The 14,751-nt window shown below is 44.6% G+C and overlaps 1 protein-coding gene across 2 annotated transcripts in view; it reads left to right on the top strand.

The window, feature by feature from the left end:
• The window catches only part of ME3 (malic enzyme 3), a 131,411-nt gene extending 116,660 nt beyond the window's left edge, over nucleotides 1-14,751 (top strand). For both annotated transcript variants that reach the window (XM_034407279.3, XM_034407329.3), the window contains exons 9-15: nucleotides 652-749; nucleotides 2,421-2,534; nucleotides 3,663-3,768; nucleotides 6,454-6,596; nucleotides 7,770-7,943; nucleotides 8,694-8,792; nucleotides 11,861-14,751. In XM_034407279.3, coding sequence (XP_034263170.2) covers nucleotides 652-749; nucleotides 2,421-2,534; nucleotides 3,663-3,768; nucleotides 6,454-6,596; nucleotides 7,770-7,943; nucleotides 8,694-8,792; nucleotides 11,861-12,022 — 896 coding nt within the window. In that variant the 3' untranslated portion in view covers nucleotides 12,023-14,751. The remainder of the gene's footprint in view (nucleotides 1-651; nucleotides 750-2,420; nucleotides 2,535-3,662; nucleotides 3,769-6,453; nucleotides 6,597-7,769; nucleotides 7,944-8,693; nucleotides 8,793-11,860) is intronic.

The following is a 14,751-nucleotide window of genomic DNA, read 5'->3' as shown; positions in this document are numbered from 1 at the left end:
CCACTGCAGAAGTTTCTGAAGAAGCCCCTTGACAAAGAACTGAGAAAAATGGATGGTAAGATTCTTGGAGCATCTCTGCCCAAGTTGTAAGCTGCAAACAACCACCAGGGAAAATCTTAAACTTAGGGATTCTTGTTGGTCATGGACTTCAGTAAACACCATGTTGTTGTTGTTAGTCGCAAAGTCGTGTCCGGCCCATCGCGACCCCATGGACAACGTTCCTCCAGGCCTTCCTGTCCCTTACCATCCTCTGGAGTCCATTTAAGCTCACGCCAACTGCTTCAGTGACTCCATCCAGCCACCTTATTCTCTGCCATCCCCTTTTGCCCTCAGTCTTTCCCAGCATTAGGCTCTTCTCCACTGAGTCCTTCCTTCTCATTAAGTGGCCAAAGGATTTGAGTTTCCTCTTCAGGATCTGGCCTTCTAAAGAGCAGTCAGGGTTGATCTCTTCTAGGACTGACCGGTTTGATCACCTTGCAGTCCAAGGGACTCGCAGGAGTCTTCTCCACCACCAGAGTTCAAAGGCCTCAATTCTTTGGCGCTCATAGCTTGTTGGAAAAAGACACCAAGTTCTTTGTATCACCTGTATGCACCTCAGGTCCATCCATACCAATGATAGGATTATTTTGTTTGTTTGTTTACTTTTTGCAGGAACCGCCTCTGTTGCTGTAGCTGGAATCTTTGCAGCCTTAAGAATTACAAAGAACAAGCTTTCTGATAATAAATTTGTCTTCCAAGGAGCTGGAGAGGTAAGATTCTGGTTTGATTCTGAAACTCAAAGATGCTTTTTCAGGAGGCAACTGGGATTCCTTGTTTTTTCTTTTGAAGAGCTTTCGCTTCTCATCCAAGAAGCTTCTTCAGCTCTGACTGGATGGTGGGGAATGGAAGGATTTATATTCCTTGCAGACAGCCGGTAATTTTGGAATGCGAATGCTCCGTTGGATATCGGGCGTCTCCCTTCTTGATCACATCGCAAATGACACCATTCGACAACATTTTGGTTTGGCACCAATTATAGAGAAGATGAGAGAAGGCCGACTCCGCTGGTATGGACATGTCCAGAGAGCAGCACTTTCCACCGTGGCCAAGACTGCCCACCAACTAGAAGTCAATGTCGGGCAACTTTGCGGGCGCCCAAAACAGAGATGGCACGATACCATCAAGTAAGATATGCAAGCTGCGGGCCTGCGCCCTGGAGACGCAGGTGACCATGCAAAGTGATGTTCGATGATCCAAAAAGTGGACTCAGCACCTGTGGGAATACCCTAAGAAGAAGAAGCAGACAGCTGGTCATTTGCATCCTTTTAGAGGGTTGTTCAAGCACTTGGAGGTTTATCTGTGTCCTCAGTCACCTGAATAGTGCAAATGGTTCCTGTAGAACAGCGGTTCTCAACCTGTGGGTTATGACCCCTTTGGGGGTCGAACGAGCCTTTCACAGGGGTCACCTAAGACCATTCGAAAACACATATTTTCGATGGTCTTAGGAACCGAGACTCCGCTCCTCTGTCCGTCTCCAGGCAGGTCCAATCATGCGGTTGGGATCGTCAGAGGCTTCCAAAAGCATTTTTTTCTGCAACCTCTTCGGCCGAAAAGGTTGTAGAAAAAAAAATGCCTTTAAAAGCCTCTGGCAATCCCAGCTGAGTTGCCTGATCATCAGAGGCTTTTAAAACTATTTTTTTCTGCAACTTCTTAAGGTTGTAGAAAAAATGCTTTTAAAAGTAAAAAAAAAAAAAAAAAAACTTGGCCATGCCCACCCAGTCACATTACCCCACACACACACCAAGCCACACCCACAGGGTCACCAAAACATGAGGAACTGTATTAAAGGGTCGCGGCATTAGGAAGGTTGAGAACCACTGCTGTGGAACCAGGATCACCACTCAGGTGACTCTGAGGACTCAGATAAACCTCCAAGTGCTTCAACAACCCTCTAAATGGATGCAAATGACCAGCTGTCTGCAAGGAGTATAAATCCTTCCATTTCCCACTATCCTGTCAGAGCTGAAGAAGCTTCTTGGATAAAAAGCGAAACATCTTCAAAAGAAAAAAAAACCCAGAAACTCCAGTTGCCTCCTGAAAAAGCACCTTTGGGACAACCATGACCTGGATTAACTGAGAATCTCTACAGACTTTTTTTGCCTCTGAGAGTTACAGGGTTTGGGGGAACCAACTCCCAGCCTTGTGAGGTAGTCCATGAATTCCCCCAATCTCCTTTTTTGGAGTTCGCCAAATAACAGCCATCACCATGTCTTATAGTAAGGAGTTTCACAGCTTAGTCACTTCCATGAAGAAATACTTTCCTTTTTTGTTCTGAAATCAGTTTCATTGGATGTTCCTACTGGTCCTACTCTTTCATTCCTTCTGTTATAAGGAATTAATTAATTAATTAATTTTTATTTATTTATTTGCGTCTTATGCAGGCTGCTTTGGGTATTGCTCACCTCATAGTCATGGCACTAGAGAAAGAAGGAATTCCCAGAGAAGAAGCTGTTAAGAAAATCTGGATGGTGGACTCCAAAGGACTCATTGTCAAGGTAATTGTCAGGCCCTTAAAACAGGGGCCACAAGGATTCCAGGGATGGTACAGCACCTGTAATTGGGATTGGTAAATCTGTTGCTAAGGATGCAATCATAAGACCCAATGTCACCTGACTGTAACATCTTATGATGGCAGTTCCAGTAGTCCAGTAGTAGTTCAAGATCAAGTGGGATACTAATATCACTCTACAAAGCCTTAGTAAAACCACCCCTAGAGTACTACATGTCAGGGCATTTATTAATCCCATGTTTGGCTCTGGGACTAATTACCCTGGTTTAATTAGAGGAGATGAATCGTGGCTCCTCCTTGTTTGCAATATTCTGAAAAAGAAACGCGAAGAAAGGTTTCTAATAAAACTCATTTATTTGTTATAAAGAAAATAAAACACCTCACTAACTAAGAAAAGTTAATTGTCACATTTTGGCAAGCGAGATCTCCTGCCGGTCCAGCCGGACCTCTGGCAAGAGAACAAAGGAAAGAGTGAGTGAAGGAATGTGAAAGAATGTGGGTGGATACGGAAACACGTAGCTTACTGATAAGAAGTTGGCAAGCTACGGAGAGTCTGACAGTCCAGAAATGATGAGTTCAGCTGGCAAATAAAATAACGCAGTGACACTACATCCAGTTTTGGTCACCACTCTATAAAAAAAGATGAGACTCTAGAAAGAGTGCAGAGAAGAGCAACCAGGATGATTAGGGGACTGGAGACTAAAACATACGATGAACGGTTGCAGGAACTGGGCATGGCTAGTCTAGTGAAGAGAAGGACCAGGGGAGACATGATAGCAGTCTCCCAATATTTGAGGGGCTGCCACAGAGAGGAAGGGACTCAAGCTATTCCCCAAAGCACCTGAAGGCCAGACAAGGTATAATGGATGGAAACTGAACAAGAGGAGAGATTCAACCTGGAAATAAGGAGAAGTGAGAACATCTGTTAATCTAAACCATTCAGCGTTGAGTGAAGAATTTACCCACTCTTAGAATCCCATCGTTCAAACTCTTTGGAAAATTTGCATCCAGATCCCAAAGGCTTCTGAATAAGACAAGGATTATGGGTTCAGATTCGGTCTTTTTTTAAAAAAAACTTGGAAACATGTTTGCCTGTGCTTTTCTTGTTTCCCAGGGCAGGAGTCACCTGAACCACGAGAAGGAGATGTTTGCTCATGACCATCCCACCGTGAAGACACTGGAGGAAGTGGTGCAGACAATAAAACCAACAGCCATTATTGGTAAGCCTTCCTCCTTCCTTGTAGAATTTTCTCTGTTGCTTCCATCCTGTTTTCAGGCCTTCTATGGTGAATGCTGATTCTCACTTTCAAGCTGCAATTACTGACTAATTATTATTCGTTAGATTTTTTTTTATCCCACCTTTATTACTACAGTAATAACTCAAGCTGGCGAATATAACTAATACTCCTTCATCCTTCTGTTTTTCCCACAACAACCCTGTGAGGTGGCTTGGGTTAAGAAAGAGTGAGTGGCCCGAACTATCAGTCTCCTGGTGATTGGTCCAAAGTCACCCAGCCGACTTTCATACCTAAGGTGGGACTAGAGCTCTCAGTCTCCTGGTGATTGGCCCAAAATAACCCAGCTGGCTTTCATGCCTAAGGCAGGACTAGAACTCTCAGTCTCCTGGTGATTGGCCCAAAATAACCCAGCTGGCTTTCATGCCTAAGGCGGGACTAGAACTCTCAGTCTCCTGGTGATTGGCCCAAAATAACCCAGCTGGCTTTCATGCCTAAGGCGGGACTAGAACTCTCAGTCTCCTGGTGATTGGCCCAAAATAACCCAGCTGGCTTTCATGCCTAAGGCGGAACTAGAACTCTCAGTCTCCTGGTGATTGGCCCAAAGTCACCCAGCTGGCTTTCATGCCTAAGGCGGGACTAGAACTCTCAGTCTCCTGGTGATTGGTCCAAAGTCACCCAGCTGGCTTTCATGCCTAAAGCGGGACTAGAACTCTCAGTCTCCTGGTGATTGGCCCAAAGTCATCCAGCTGGCTTTCATGCCTAAGGCAGGACTAGAACTCTCAGTCTCCTGGTGATTGGCCCAAAGTCACCCAGCTGGCTTTCATGCCTAAGGCGGGACTAGAACTTCTTGTGGAGAAAACAGGAGGAGGAAAGCGTGTTCCGTATTTTCCTTGAGTTATTTGTAAAAATAATATAGGCGGTATGCCAATAAATAAACACTTAAGCGGTGTAAGACATTGCTTCACATCATGTTCTAAAAACATGCTTAGTTGGCTTGTGGTTTTTATGGGTGGTAGATTGCACAAATCCAGGCTGATTGTTTAGTTTTCACTTCATTTGTGTGAATCCATAAAAAAAGCATAGACAACAAGCGTAGACAATAGTTAGCAAATCTCAATAGCACTTAGACTTATATATAGGTAGTCCTAACATATGACCATAATTGAGCCCAAAGCTTTGGTTGTTAAGTGAAACATTTGTGAATTTTGCTCCATTTTACGACTTTTTTCCTGCCAGAGTTATTAAGTGAATCACTGCAGTTGGTAAATTAGAGACACGGCTGTTAAGTAAATCTGGCTTCCCCATCGACTTTGCTTGTCAGAAGGCTGCCAAAGGGGATCACATGACTCAGAGACACGGCAACCGTCATAAATGTGACGGTTGCCAAGCATCTGCGTTTTGATCAGGGGACCATGGGAATGCTGCAAGGGTTGTAAGTTCACCAATAAAGGAGAATATTTGTAGCTCAGGGTTGCTCTCTAAACTTGGTTGTTTTCTTGCTGGTTTTCTGGTTTGCATTACCCAAACAAGGTAACATCATTGGTGCTAGTGTAAGTTATAATTTCAATTTCAATTTAATTCAATTTATATGCCGCCCTTCTCCGAAGATTCAGGGCGGCTCACAATACATTTAAAATCCTAATTTATTTATTATTTATTTATTTATTATTTAAATTTCTATACCGCCCTTCTCCAGAATAGGACTCAGGGCGGTGAACAGCCAGAGTAAAAAAAACAATACATACAAAATTTAAAAGCAATTTAAAATAATTAAATATTATTGGCCGTAAATTAAAATAACCCAATTTAAAATCAATTTAAAATTAACTCAAGCCAGCCCCGCTAGTTGGAATAAATGAGTTTTCAGGGCCCGACGAAAAATCCGGAGGTCTGTTATTGTACGTATCTCTGGGGGGAGGTTGTTCCAGAGGGTGGGCGCCGCCACAGAGAAGGCTCTCCCCCTGGGGGTCGCCAGCCGACATTGTCTGGCGGACGGCACCCTGAGGAGGCCCACTCTGTGCGAGTGTACTGGCCGGTGGGAGGCTATTGGTGGCAGAAGGCGATCTCGTAAGTACCCCGGCCCTAAGCCATGGAGCGCTTTAAAGGTGGTCACCAACACCTTGAAGCGCACCTGGAAGACCACCCTCGTCGCCCCCATAATCCCCCGCGCGGCCGCGTTCTGGACCAGCTGGAGCCTCCGGGTGCACCCCAGGGGGAGCCCCATGTAGAGAGCGTTGCAGTAGTCCAGGCGTTTTAAAACATTAAAACTCATTCATACCATTCATGGCCGGATCTCGCCAGATCGCAAGAGCGAGATCAACGGCCCCAGGCCTGCCGGAAAAGCCAGGTCTTCACCGCTTTCCGGAAGGCCAATAAGTCTAAACAATAGTCGTAAGTCACTTTTTTCAGTGACGTTGTAACTTTGAACGGTCAGTAAATGAACCGTTGTAAGTCGAGGGCTACCTGTATGCCTCTTCATAGTGCTTTACAGCCCTCTCTAAACGGTTTACAGAGTCAGCCTATCGCCCCCAAAAATCTGGGTCCTCATTTTACCGACCTCGGAAGGATAGAAGGCTGAGTCAATCTTGAGCCAGTCAATTCATTCCCGTCCAACTTTTGTTTTCTTCCTTTTGTTCTCTTTCTTTTTTTTAAAAAAAAATCTTACAGGGGTGGCGGCTGTGGCAGGTGCTTTCACTCCCCGGATTTTGAAGGACATGGGGACCTTCAATGAGAAGCCCATCGTGTTTGCCCTCAGCAACCCAACGAGCAAAGCAGAATGCACTGCCGAAGACTGTTACCGTTTGACAGACGTAAGACTGCTCTCATAATTGAGTCCACCATTACGTTCATAAATTGAGATGGTCACGAAGTGGATTATCATGTGACCGTGCGATTTTTTTTTTACAGCGGGCGTTAAGCAAATGCCACGGTCATTGTTCACGAAGCTGGTGTCAGGTTTCCAAGTAATACACCCATTGCAAGCAAAACTCTGAGGCAGGCAAATTCCTCAAAGAATAGTTTTATTGCAGAGGTGAGCAACTATGGCCCTTTTATGACTTGGGGACTTCAATTCCCAGAATTCCTTAGCTAACATGGCTGACTCAGGAATTCTGGGAGTTGAAGTCCACAAGTCATAAAAGAGCCATAGTTGCCCACCCCTGTTTTATTGGATATATCATGTTGGCTAGGGGTGGGTTCTAAAATTTTTTACTACCGGTTCTGTGGGCGTGGCTTATTTTGTGGGCGTGGCTTGATGGTCATGTGACAATTCTTTAGGATTTAGCAGAGGTACTGGTCTACCAGGCTTTTAACTGCTTGCAGAATTGTAGCAGTCTACCCATTTGTTTTTGGAGGCACCGGTCTACCCATTTGTTTTTGGAGGCACCGGTCTACTCATTTGTTTTTGGAGGCACCGGTCTACTCATTTGTTTTTGGAGGCATCGGTCTACTCATTTGTTTTTGGAGGCACCGGTCTACCCATTTGTGGAGGCACTGGTCTACTCATTTGTTTTTGGAGGCACCGGTCTCCTTTTAACACTCATCAGCTGTAGGGCGGCCCTTTGAAGCCCCACGGCAAGAGTTTAAACAGTTATTTTCCTTCTAGCCAATCAGCTGGGACTCAGGAGGCAACAATAGATTGGGGGTGGGGCCAAATAAAAGGTAAGAATAATGCGGGGGGGGAGGGCTCAGCTCCCGAACAAAGAGAACCAGTTCGGTGACGTCATATTGTCACCACTACCGGCTCGGCCGAACCGGGAGGAACCCACCACTGATGTTGGCGCAGTCCTGGTGAAAACAGACTCTTAAAAACTCCCATGGTTTTCACCTAATTAAAAGTAAAGGTTTGTCTCCCTTCCCCAAACAATCAGTCACATGGTCCAAAAAAAACCAATATGAATAAAAATTAAAATAAAATAAAATTATGCAGCTCCTTGACTTCTTGTGGGCTATGGCTGGACTTTATCTTGGATTTCTTTGGACAGGGCCGGGCCATATTTGCCAGCGGGAGCCCGTTTCCAAAGGTAACCCTCTCCGATGGACAGACCTTCTTCCCTGGCCAAGGAAACAACGCCTACGTTTTCCCCGGAGTTGCTCTAGGAATCATCGCTTGTGGAGTCCGTCACATCACCGAGGAAATCTTTCTCGCCACAGCAGAGGTTTGCATTCTTCTCTCCCACTTAACTACCATTTTAGTTCCAAGGATGGGAAAGCAGGGGATGTTATGGGTCCCATCGATTGGGGATTTGCTGTTTCAGATTGTGAGTTATAGTGAAGAGATTGCATTGTGGGAGATGTAGAGAGAGATTGCATTATAGGAAATGTAGTCCATGACATGTGACCACATCTGTGTGTCTGATTGGCCACTGAGGCTCTCTGCCTGGGTGCAGAACAAAGACCCGGGCATTTTGAACTACCACAGAAGAGAGAAGCATGCTTTCTGAACAGGGGGACAGAACTACCGTCATTTTACACTAGGAAATGGGATAGATTATGAAATACTTGGATGAACCTCACCTTGACTCACCATGATTGTAAGTCTATGTTTTGAGGATACCCGAAATAAATATAATCTGCCTGATTATATTTGCTGGAATTTATCTGCCTATTCCCAGTGGACCCAGAGGAGGTTTCTCTGGTGGGACCACCAAAAAAAGGCCTTCTCGGTGGTGGCCCCTTCTCTATGGAATGTCATTCTCCCCAAGGTATGGTTTGGCCCCACCAAGGTGCTTTTCGGAAGGGCCCTAAAAACATGGTTTTGTCAGTGGGCCCAAGAAGACGGAACCGATCAAGTGGTTGATTTGATTGAATTGTTGCCATGGGAGGGGGAGTTATGAGATTTTATGTGGTGGATTTTTAAATGTTGTAGGCTGGTGGTGAAGCAACACACTCTCTTTCTTCTCTCCCAGGCAATTGCACAAGAGGTGACAGAGGAAAACCTGGCTGAAGGAAGACTCTATCCACCTTTGAGCTCGATTCGAGACGTGTCCTTCAAAATTGCCGTTAAAGTAAGACTATTGTGAAGTTCTTGGTATGAGAGCTAGAACAATTCTGACACGTAGAACAATTAATCAGTGGAACAACTTGCCTCCAGAAGTTGTGAATGCTCCAACCCTGGAAGCTTTTAAGAAGAGATTGGACAATCATTTGTCTGAAGTGGTGTAGGGTTTCCTACCTAAGCAGGGGGCTGGACTAGAAGACCTCCAAGGTCCCTTCCAACTCTGTTATTCTATTCTAGAGATTTAAGTTCCAACTCTTGAAAACAAACTCCTCTTTCCTCTACGTTCTTAAACAATGAATGTTTCAACACCCGGTTACAAGTCATTAAATATGCATCAAAAGAAATCTACCTTGCAGGTAGTCCTCGAACCTATGACCGAAATGGAGCTTTCCCATTATGGCTGAAAATCATGATAGTCATAAAATGAGTCGGTCATATGACATACAATTTTATGACCTTTTTTTTTGCGGTGGCTGTTAAGCAAACACTGTGGTTGTATTGTGGTTGCCACATGAGTTAAGCAACATCATAGTTGTTAAGCGAATCAATACAGGTAGTCCTCAACTTACAACAGTTCACTTAATGACCGTTCCAAGTTACAACGGCACTGAAAAAAGTAACTTACGACCGCTTTTTCACACTTATGACCGTTGCAGCATCCTCATGGTCATTGGATTTATATTTGAATGCTTGACAATTGACTCACATTGATGACGGTTGCAAGCATCCCGAAGTTGCAAGATCCCCTTTTGCGACCCCCTGACAAGCAAAGTCAGTGGCGAAACCAGATTCACTTAACAACCGTGTGACTAACTTGACAACTGCAGTGTGATTCACTTAATAAATGCGGCAAGAAAAGTTGTAAAAATGGGGCAAAACTCACTTAACAGATTCCTCACTTAACAATGTAAATTTGAGGCTCAATTGTGGTCATACGTTGAAGAGTACCTATAGTTCCCTATGGGCACAGTTTTGCCCAAAACTGGAAATATGTTTTCATGACTATGGGATACTGTAAATGGCCATAGCAATAGCATTTAGACTTATATACCGCTTCACAATGCTTTACAGCCCTCTCTAAGCGGTTTACAGAGTCAGCTTATTGCTCCCCAACCAGGGATGAAATGCTCCTGGTTTGGACCGGATTGCCCGATCCAGTAGCGATGGAGGCGGGTGGTTCGGAGAATCGGTAGCAAAAATCCCTGCCCCCCCCCCATTGCCCAGCTGAGCCGCACAATCATCAGAGGCTTTTTAAAATTATTTTTAAAAGCATTTTTTCTGCAACTTCTTTGGCTGAAAAAATGCTTTTAAAAGTTAAAAAAAAAGCCTCTGATGATCGCGCGGCTCAGCTGGGATCATCAGAGGATTTTAAAAGCATTTTTTCTACAACCTCTTCAGCCGAAGAGGTTATAGAAAAAATGTTTTTCAAAGGAAAAAAAGCCTCTGCGATCAGGCAAGTCAGCTGGGATCGTCAGAGGCTTAAAAAAAAAAGAAAGCCTCTGCTGATCAGGCAAGTCAGCTGGGATCATCAGAGCCTTAAAAAAAAAAGAAAGCCTCTGCTGATCAGGCAAGTCAGCTGGGATCATCAGAGGCTTTAAAAGCATTTTTTACAACCTCTTCAGCCGAAGACGTTATAGAAAAAATGGTTTTAAAAGTAAAAAAAAAAAAGTTGGCCACGCCTACTCAGTCATATTACACCACCACCACCAAGCCTCAAATTTAGTAACAAATTTTACATTTCACCACTGCCCCCAACAATCTGGGTCCTCATTTTACCCACCTCGGAAGGACGGAAGGCTGAGTCAATCTTGAGCCTGGTGAGATTCAAACTGCCAAATTGCAGGTAGTCGGCAGATATAGCCTGCAGTACTGCATTCTAACCACTGCGCCACCACGTAAATGCAATAGTGTTACCGAGCACCCGAAATTCAGTCACATGATCAAGGGGAGGCCGTAGTTTGATCTTCAAATGCAGGTTGTAAATAGCCCCAAGGTAGATTTGCCATGACTTCAAACGGTCACTAAGTGATCAATCGTAAGTGGAGGACTACCTGTAGTGGCATCCATAGAGCAAATGAGAAAATGGCCAAGTTGTCTACAACACCTATCATAGCGTCGTTGGCTTTGGAGGTTGGGAGTTATCTAGATCAGTGGTTCTCAACCCCTGGAGGCCACAATATTATCACAGGAGGTCTGCAAAGGTTTGAAGAAATGCTATGATTCAAATCTTAAGTCTTGGTGGTCCCTGGCCACAAAAGGTATTTAGTGAGGTTCCTTGGTGAAGAAAAGGTTGAGAACCACTGATCTAGATCAGGAGTCTCCAACCTTGGCAACTGTTCTGTCCCCGTCTCACACACGCACACAAACAGACAGTTGGGGGTTAAATAAACTGGCAGACAACAAATTCTTCCGATAAGAGGCTTGGCAGCAACCCAGTAGCTGCTTGCCAAGAATTTTACTCATAAACAAGATACCACACAGTTCAAGAATTGTCCAGTCCGTAATTAAATCCAAGGCCAATAATGTTGTTTCCAAAGATGCAATGTGACTCGATAGTAATTAGTTTTGTCCATCACAGAGTCTGAATGGGCACCTCACCCTCTTTTATATCCTGTGGGGTGTGGTCCAGTGACTCAGCTTAATCTCTGGCACACCTCTTCTTCTGTGGCGTGTGCTTATCTCTGTGACGCTGCCGAGAATCCAGCCAAGACTCATCTCCCTCATTACTGTCCACCTGTGGCTGCGTGGACGTGCTTGGCCCCGGGCCTATCTCTTGCCTTTCGGCAAACACCAAAGGCATTGCCAGAGGTCCTGGAGAGGGAGGCCTTGCCAACTCCTCTCCTTCACTCTCGGAGTCCTCTCCTGCCGATGACATAGGCTCAGGTAACGGAGCCACAACAGCAACTTCAAGACTTGTGGACTTCAACTCCCAGAATTCCTCAGCCAGCTGAATTCTGGGAGTTGAAGTCCACAAGTCTTAAAGTTGCCAAGGTTGGAGACTCCTGATCTAGATGGTATTTGGTTGGAACAAATGGCTTTGTCCAATGTTTATTTTCTTCTATCTCTTGTTCTTAGGTGGTTGACTATGCCTACAAACACAACTTGGCCTCCTGGTATCCAGAACCAGAGGACAAAGAAGCATTCGTGAAAAACCTCATATACAGCCCTGACTATGATTCCTTCATTATCGATAATTATCAGTGGCCGCAGGAAGCCATGAAGACTCAAAATATTTGATATTTCTTTTTTGTGAAGGTGGGCAAGAAAAATCTTCAAGCAGCTGTGAACCTTAAGGATGCTAAGGTGTCTTGATCTTCAAACCTTGTAGGATCTTCAGTTATTTTTTATGAGCAGCTTCCTTTTTTAAAAAAAAAAAGCAAAAAAAATCTGAGCCGGAAATCATACTGAGTAAACAAGGACCAATTATGCCATCAGCGCCCAGTGCACGGATATGATTAGATGAAATTTAGAAGGTTCCGTACTCTTGAATCTCCTTTCGCAACTCAAACTGACCTTCCCTAATCTGGTCCTTTCCCAATGTATTAGAACTTCCGCTCCTCAAATTCCCTATCGGCATGGTTCCCTTCCAGGTTGAAGAAGGCTGGATTAGGAATTTCTGCAGAGTTCATAGAAAATACTTTTGCTAGATGACTTCATATCTATTAAGATGTTGTAATTCAGGGATGAAATCCAGCAGGTACTGACAGGTTCTGGACAACTGGTAGCGGAAATTTTGAGCAGTTCGGCGAACCGGTAGCGGAAATTATGAGTAGTTCGGAGAACTGGCAAATACCACCTCTGCCTGGCCCCCAGAGTAGGGTGGGAATGGAGATTTTGCAATATCTTTCCCCCAGGAGTGGGGAGGGAATGGAGATTTTGCAGTATTCTTCCTCTGCCACGCCCACCAAGCCACGCCCACCAAGCCACACCCACAGAACCGGTAGTAAAACAATTTGAATTTCACCTCTGGTGTAATTGCTATGGCCTTTCTCAAGGTTACCATTCATGGGTTTAGGAGAATGTAACTATTTCATAATGACCATGGAACGGCCATCGGGCATACAGTTCAGAAGTGACTTCTTGCCCAGAGTTCTGCATGGCTTCTACCAGTCTTAGCAACTATCCCCAGGGCCAGTGGTGGGTTTCACTTACCTTTGCTACCGGTTCACTTGCGCATGCGCAGAGCGTATTTGATGACATCTGGGCGGACATCCGTATTTGATGCCCAGGGCCCTGATTCTAACCCTGATCCTCATTAGAGATCTGGATGGTGGTATTTTAGCAGTTACGCAGAATTCTCACTAACCCAATTTAGTGAAAAATTTCCAGGTAACTAGGATTCCTTTATCCGGCTTATATCTTGTTACCATACAACAATGAAAGTTCTACCAAACTCACTATGTTTTGGTTGGCAGCACAGACTAATTCAAGAAGCACTCCAAGTGCATGTTGACACAATAACGTATATCCATGGTTAATTTAGTCCTGATTTACTCAAGTATCCCAAATGTGTAAATTGCATGATACGCTGAAAGATTATAATGGCATAGGGTGGATTCATGCAACATATAAAAATAGAGTTAACCATTTCATGCTCCAGTGTTCAATACAGGTAGCCCAGGGGTGAAATGCTACCTGTTTGGATCAATTTGCCCGAACTGGTAGTAATAAAAGCTACCAGTTCAAGTGAACCAGTAGTAAAAAAAATGCTACCGGTTCGGATGAACTGGTATTTCCAACGATCAGCTGTGCCTCGCGATTTATATTCACTAGAAAGCAGGAAATCCTGCAAATCTAAATCACGCAGCACAGCTGTTCCCCCCCCTTGCTGTTCTACTTACCTTAGAAAAGGCTTCTTAATCCTCCTTTTTCAGCGCTGCGCAGTAGCATCTGCGGTGCACCTGCGCATGGAGCACGCATTTGGCACACCCACGCACGTGCACCGAACCGGTAGCAAAGCGAACCGGTAGCAGATTTTGGAGCATTTCACCACTGAGGTAGTCCTCAACTTACAACGGCAATTGGGGCTGTCATTTATCTCACTAAGACGGGACCTCATAGTTTAGCAACAACAATCCCTGGAGTCCTGGTTGTCTTTGTTAACCAAATCTCACAGTTGTTAGATGAAACAATTTCCTGCCTGTTTCCCGCAACCAAAGTGAGTAGGGAAGCTGGGAGGGAATTGTAAATCCTGGGCCAGCAAGCAGCTAAGAGGCTTCTGCTGAGTAAAAGGAGATAGAAGGGATGTTGGAAGGATGCCTGGGCCAGGGAAATTTAACCCAGCAACTTGCAACCCTTCCTGTTGGCTTCCCTATTGACTTTCTGGGGAAGCCAGCGGGGAAGGTTCCAAATGTCAATCGTATGATCGTGCGCTCTGCAACTGGTTGTAAGTGCAAACTGGTTGCCGAGGGCCCAGGTCATGATCATGTGACTGTGGAAAATGCTGGAACAACCAGAATTCTAAGGATCCATCATAATCACCAGTGCTTCAATTCAATTCAATTCAATTCAGCGCTGTTCAAACTTCAAACGGTTGCTGAATGAATGAATCTAAGTTGAGGACTATCTGTAGTTAACACGATTTTAAAAAGGGGTTTACAGGGGTTTTTGATGGTGACTATAGACTAGAGTTTCCCAACCTTGGCGACTTTAAGATGTGTGGACTTCCAATCCCCATCAAGGCTGGTTGGGGAATTCTGGGAGTTGAAGTCCACATGTCTTAAAGTTGTCAAGATTGGGAGACACACTGTTATAAATTATAGCTTTTTTTTCCAGGCCTGTTCTGTAGAAATAGCACTCAAGTATCTGAAGAGTTCCGGTTAGAGCTTAGGATAGAGTTAAGCGTGAGGATTTTAAGCTAGTCTTCAGACCTTCCCATTAAGGATGATCCAGTCTTAAAGAAATGGATGTAACTTTTCTAATAAAAAATGAATCGCAATTTCAACCTTGAGCGTTGAGAAAGAAAA

The sequence above is a fragment of the Pantherophis guttatus genome, chromosome 5 (assembly GCF_059756535.1).
Source record: "Pantherophis guttatus breed Tessera chromosome 5, ASM5975653v1, whole genome shotgun sequence".
NCBI lineage: Eukaryota > Metazoa > Chordata > Lepidosauria > Squamata > Colubridae > Pantherophis > Pantherophis guttatus.
This window is presented reverse-complemented; position numbering and strand designations above follow the sequence as displayed.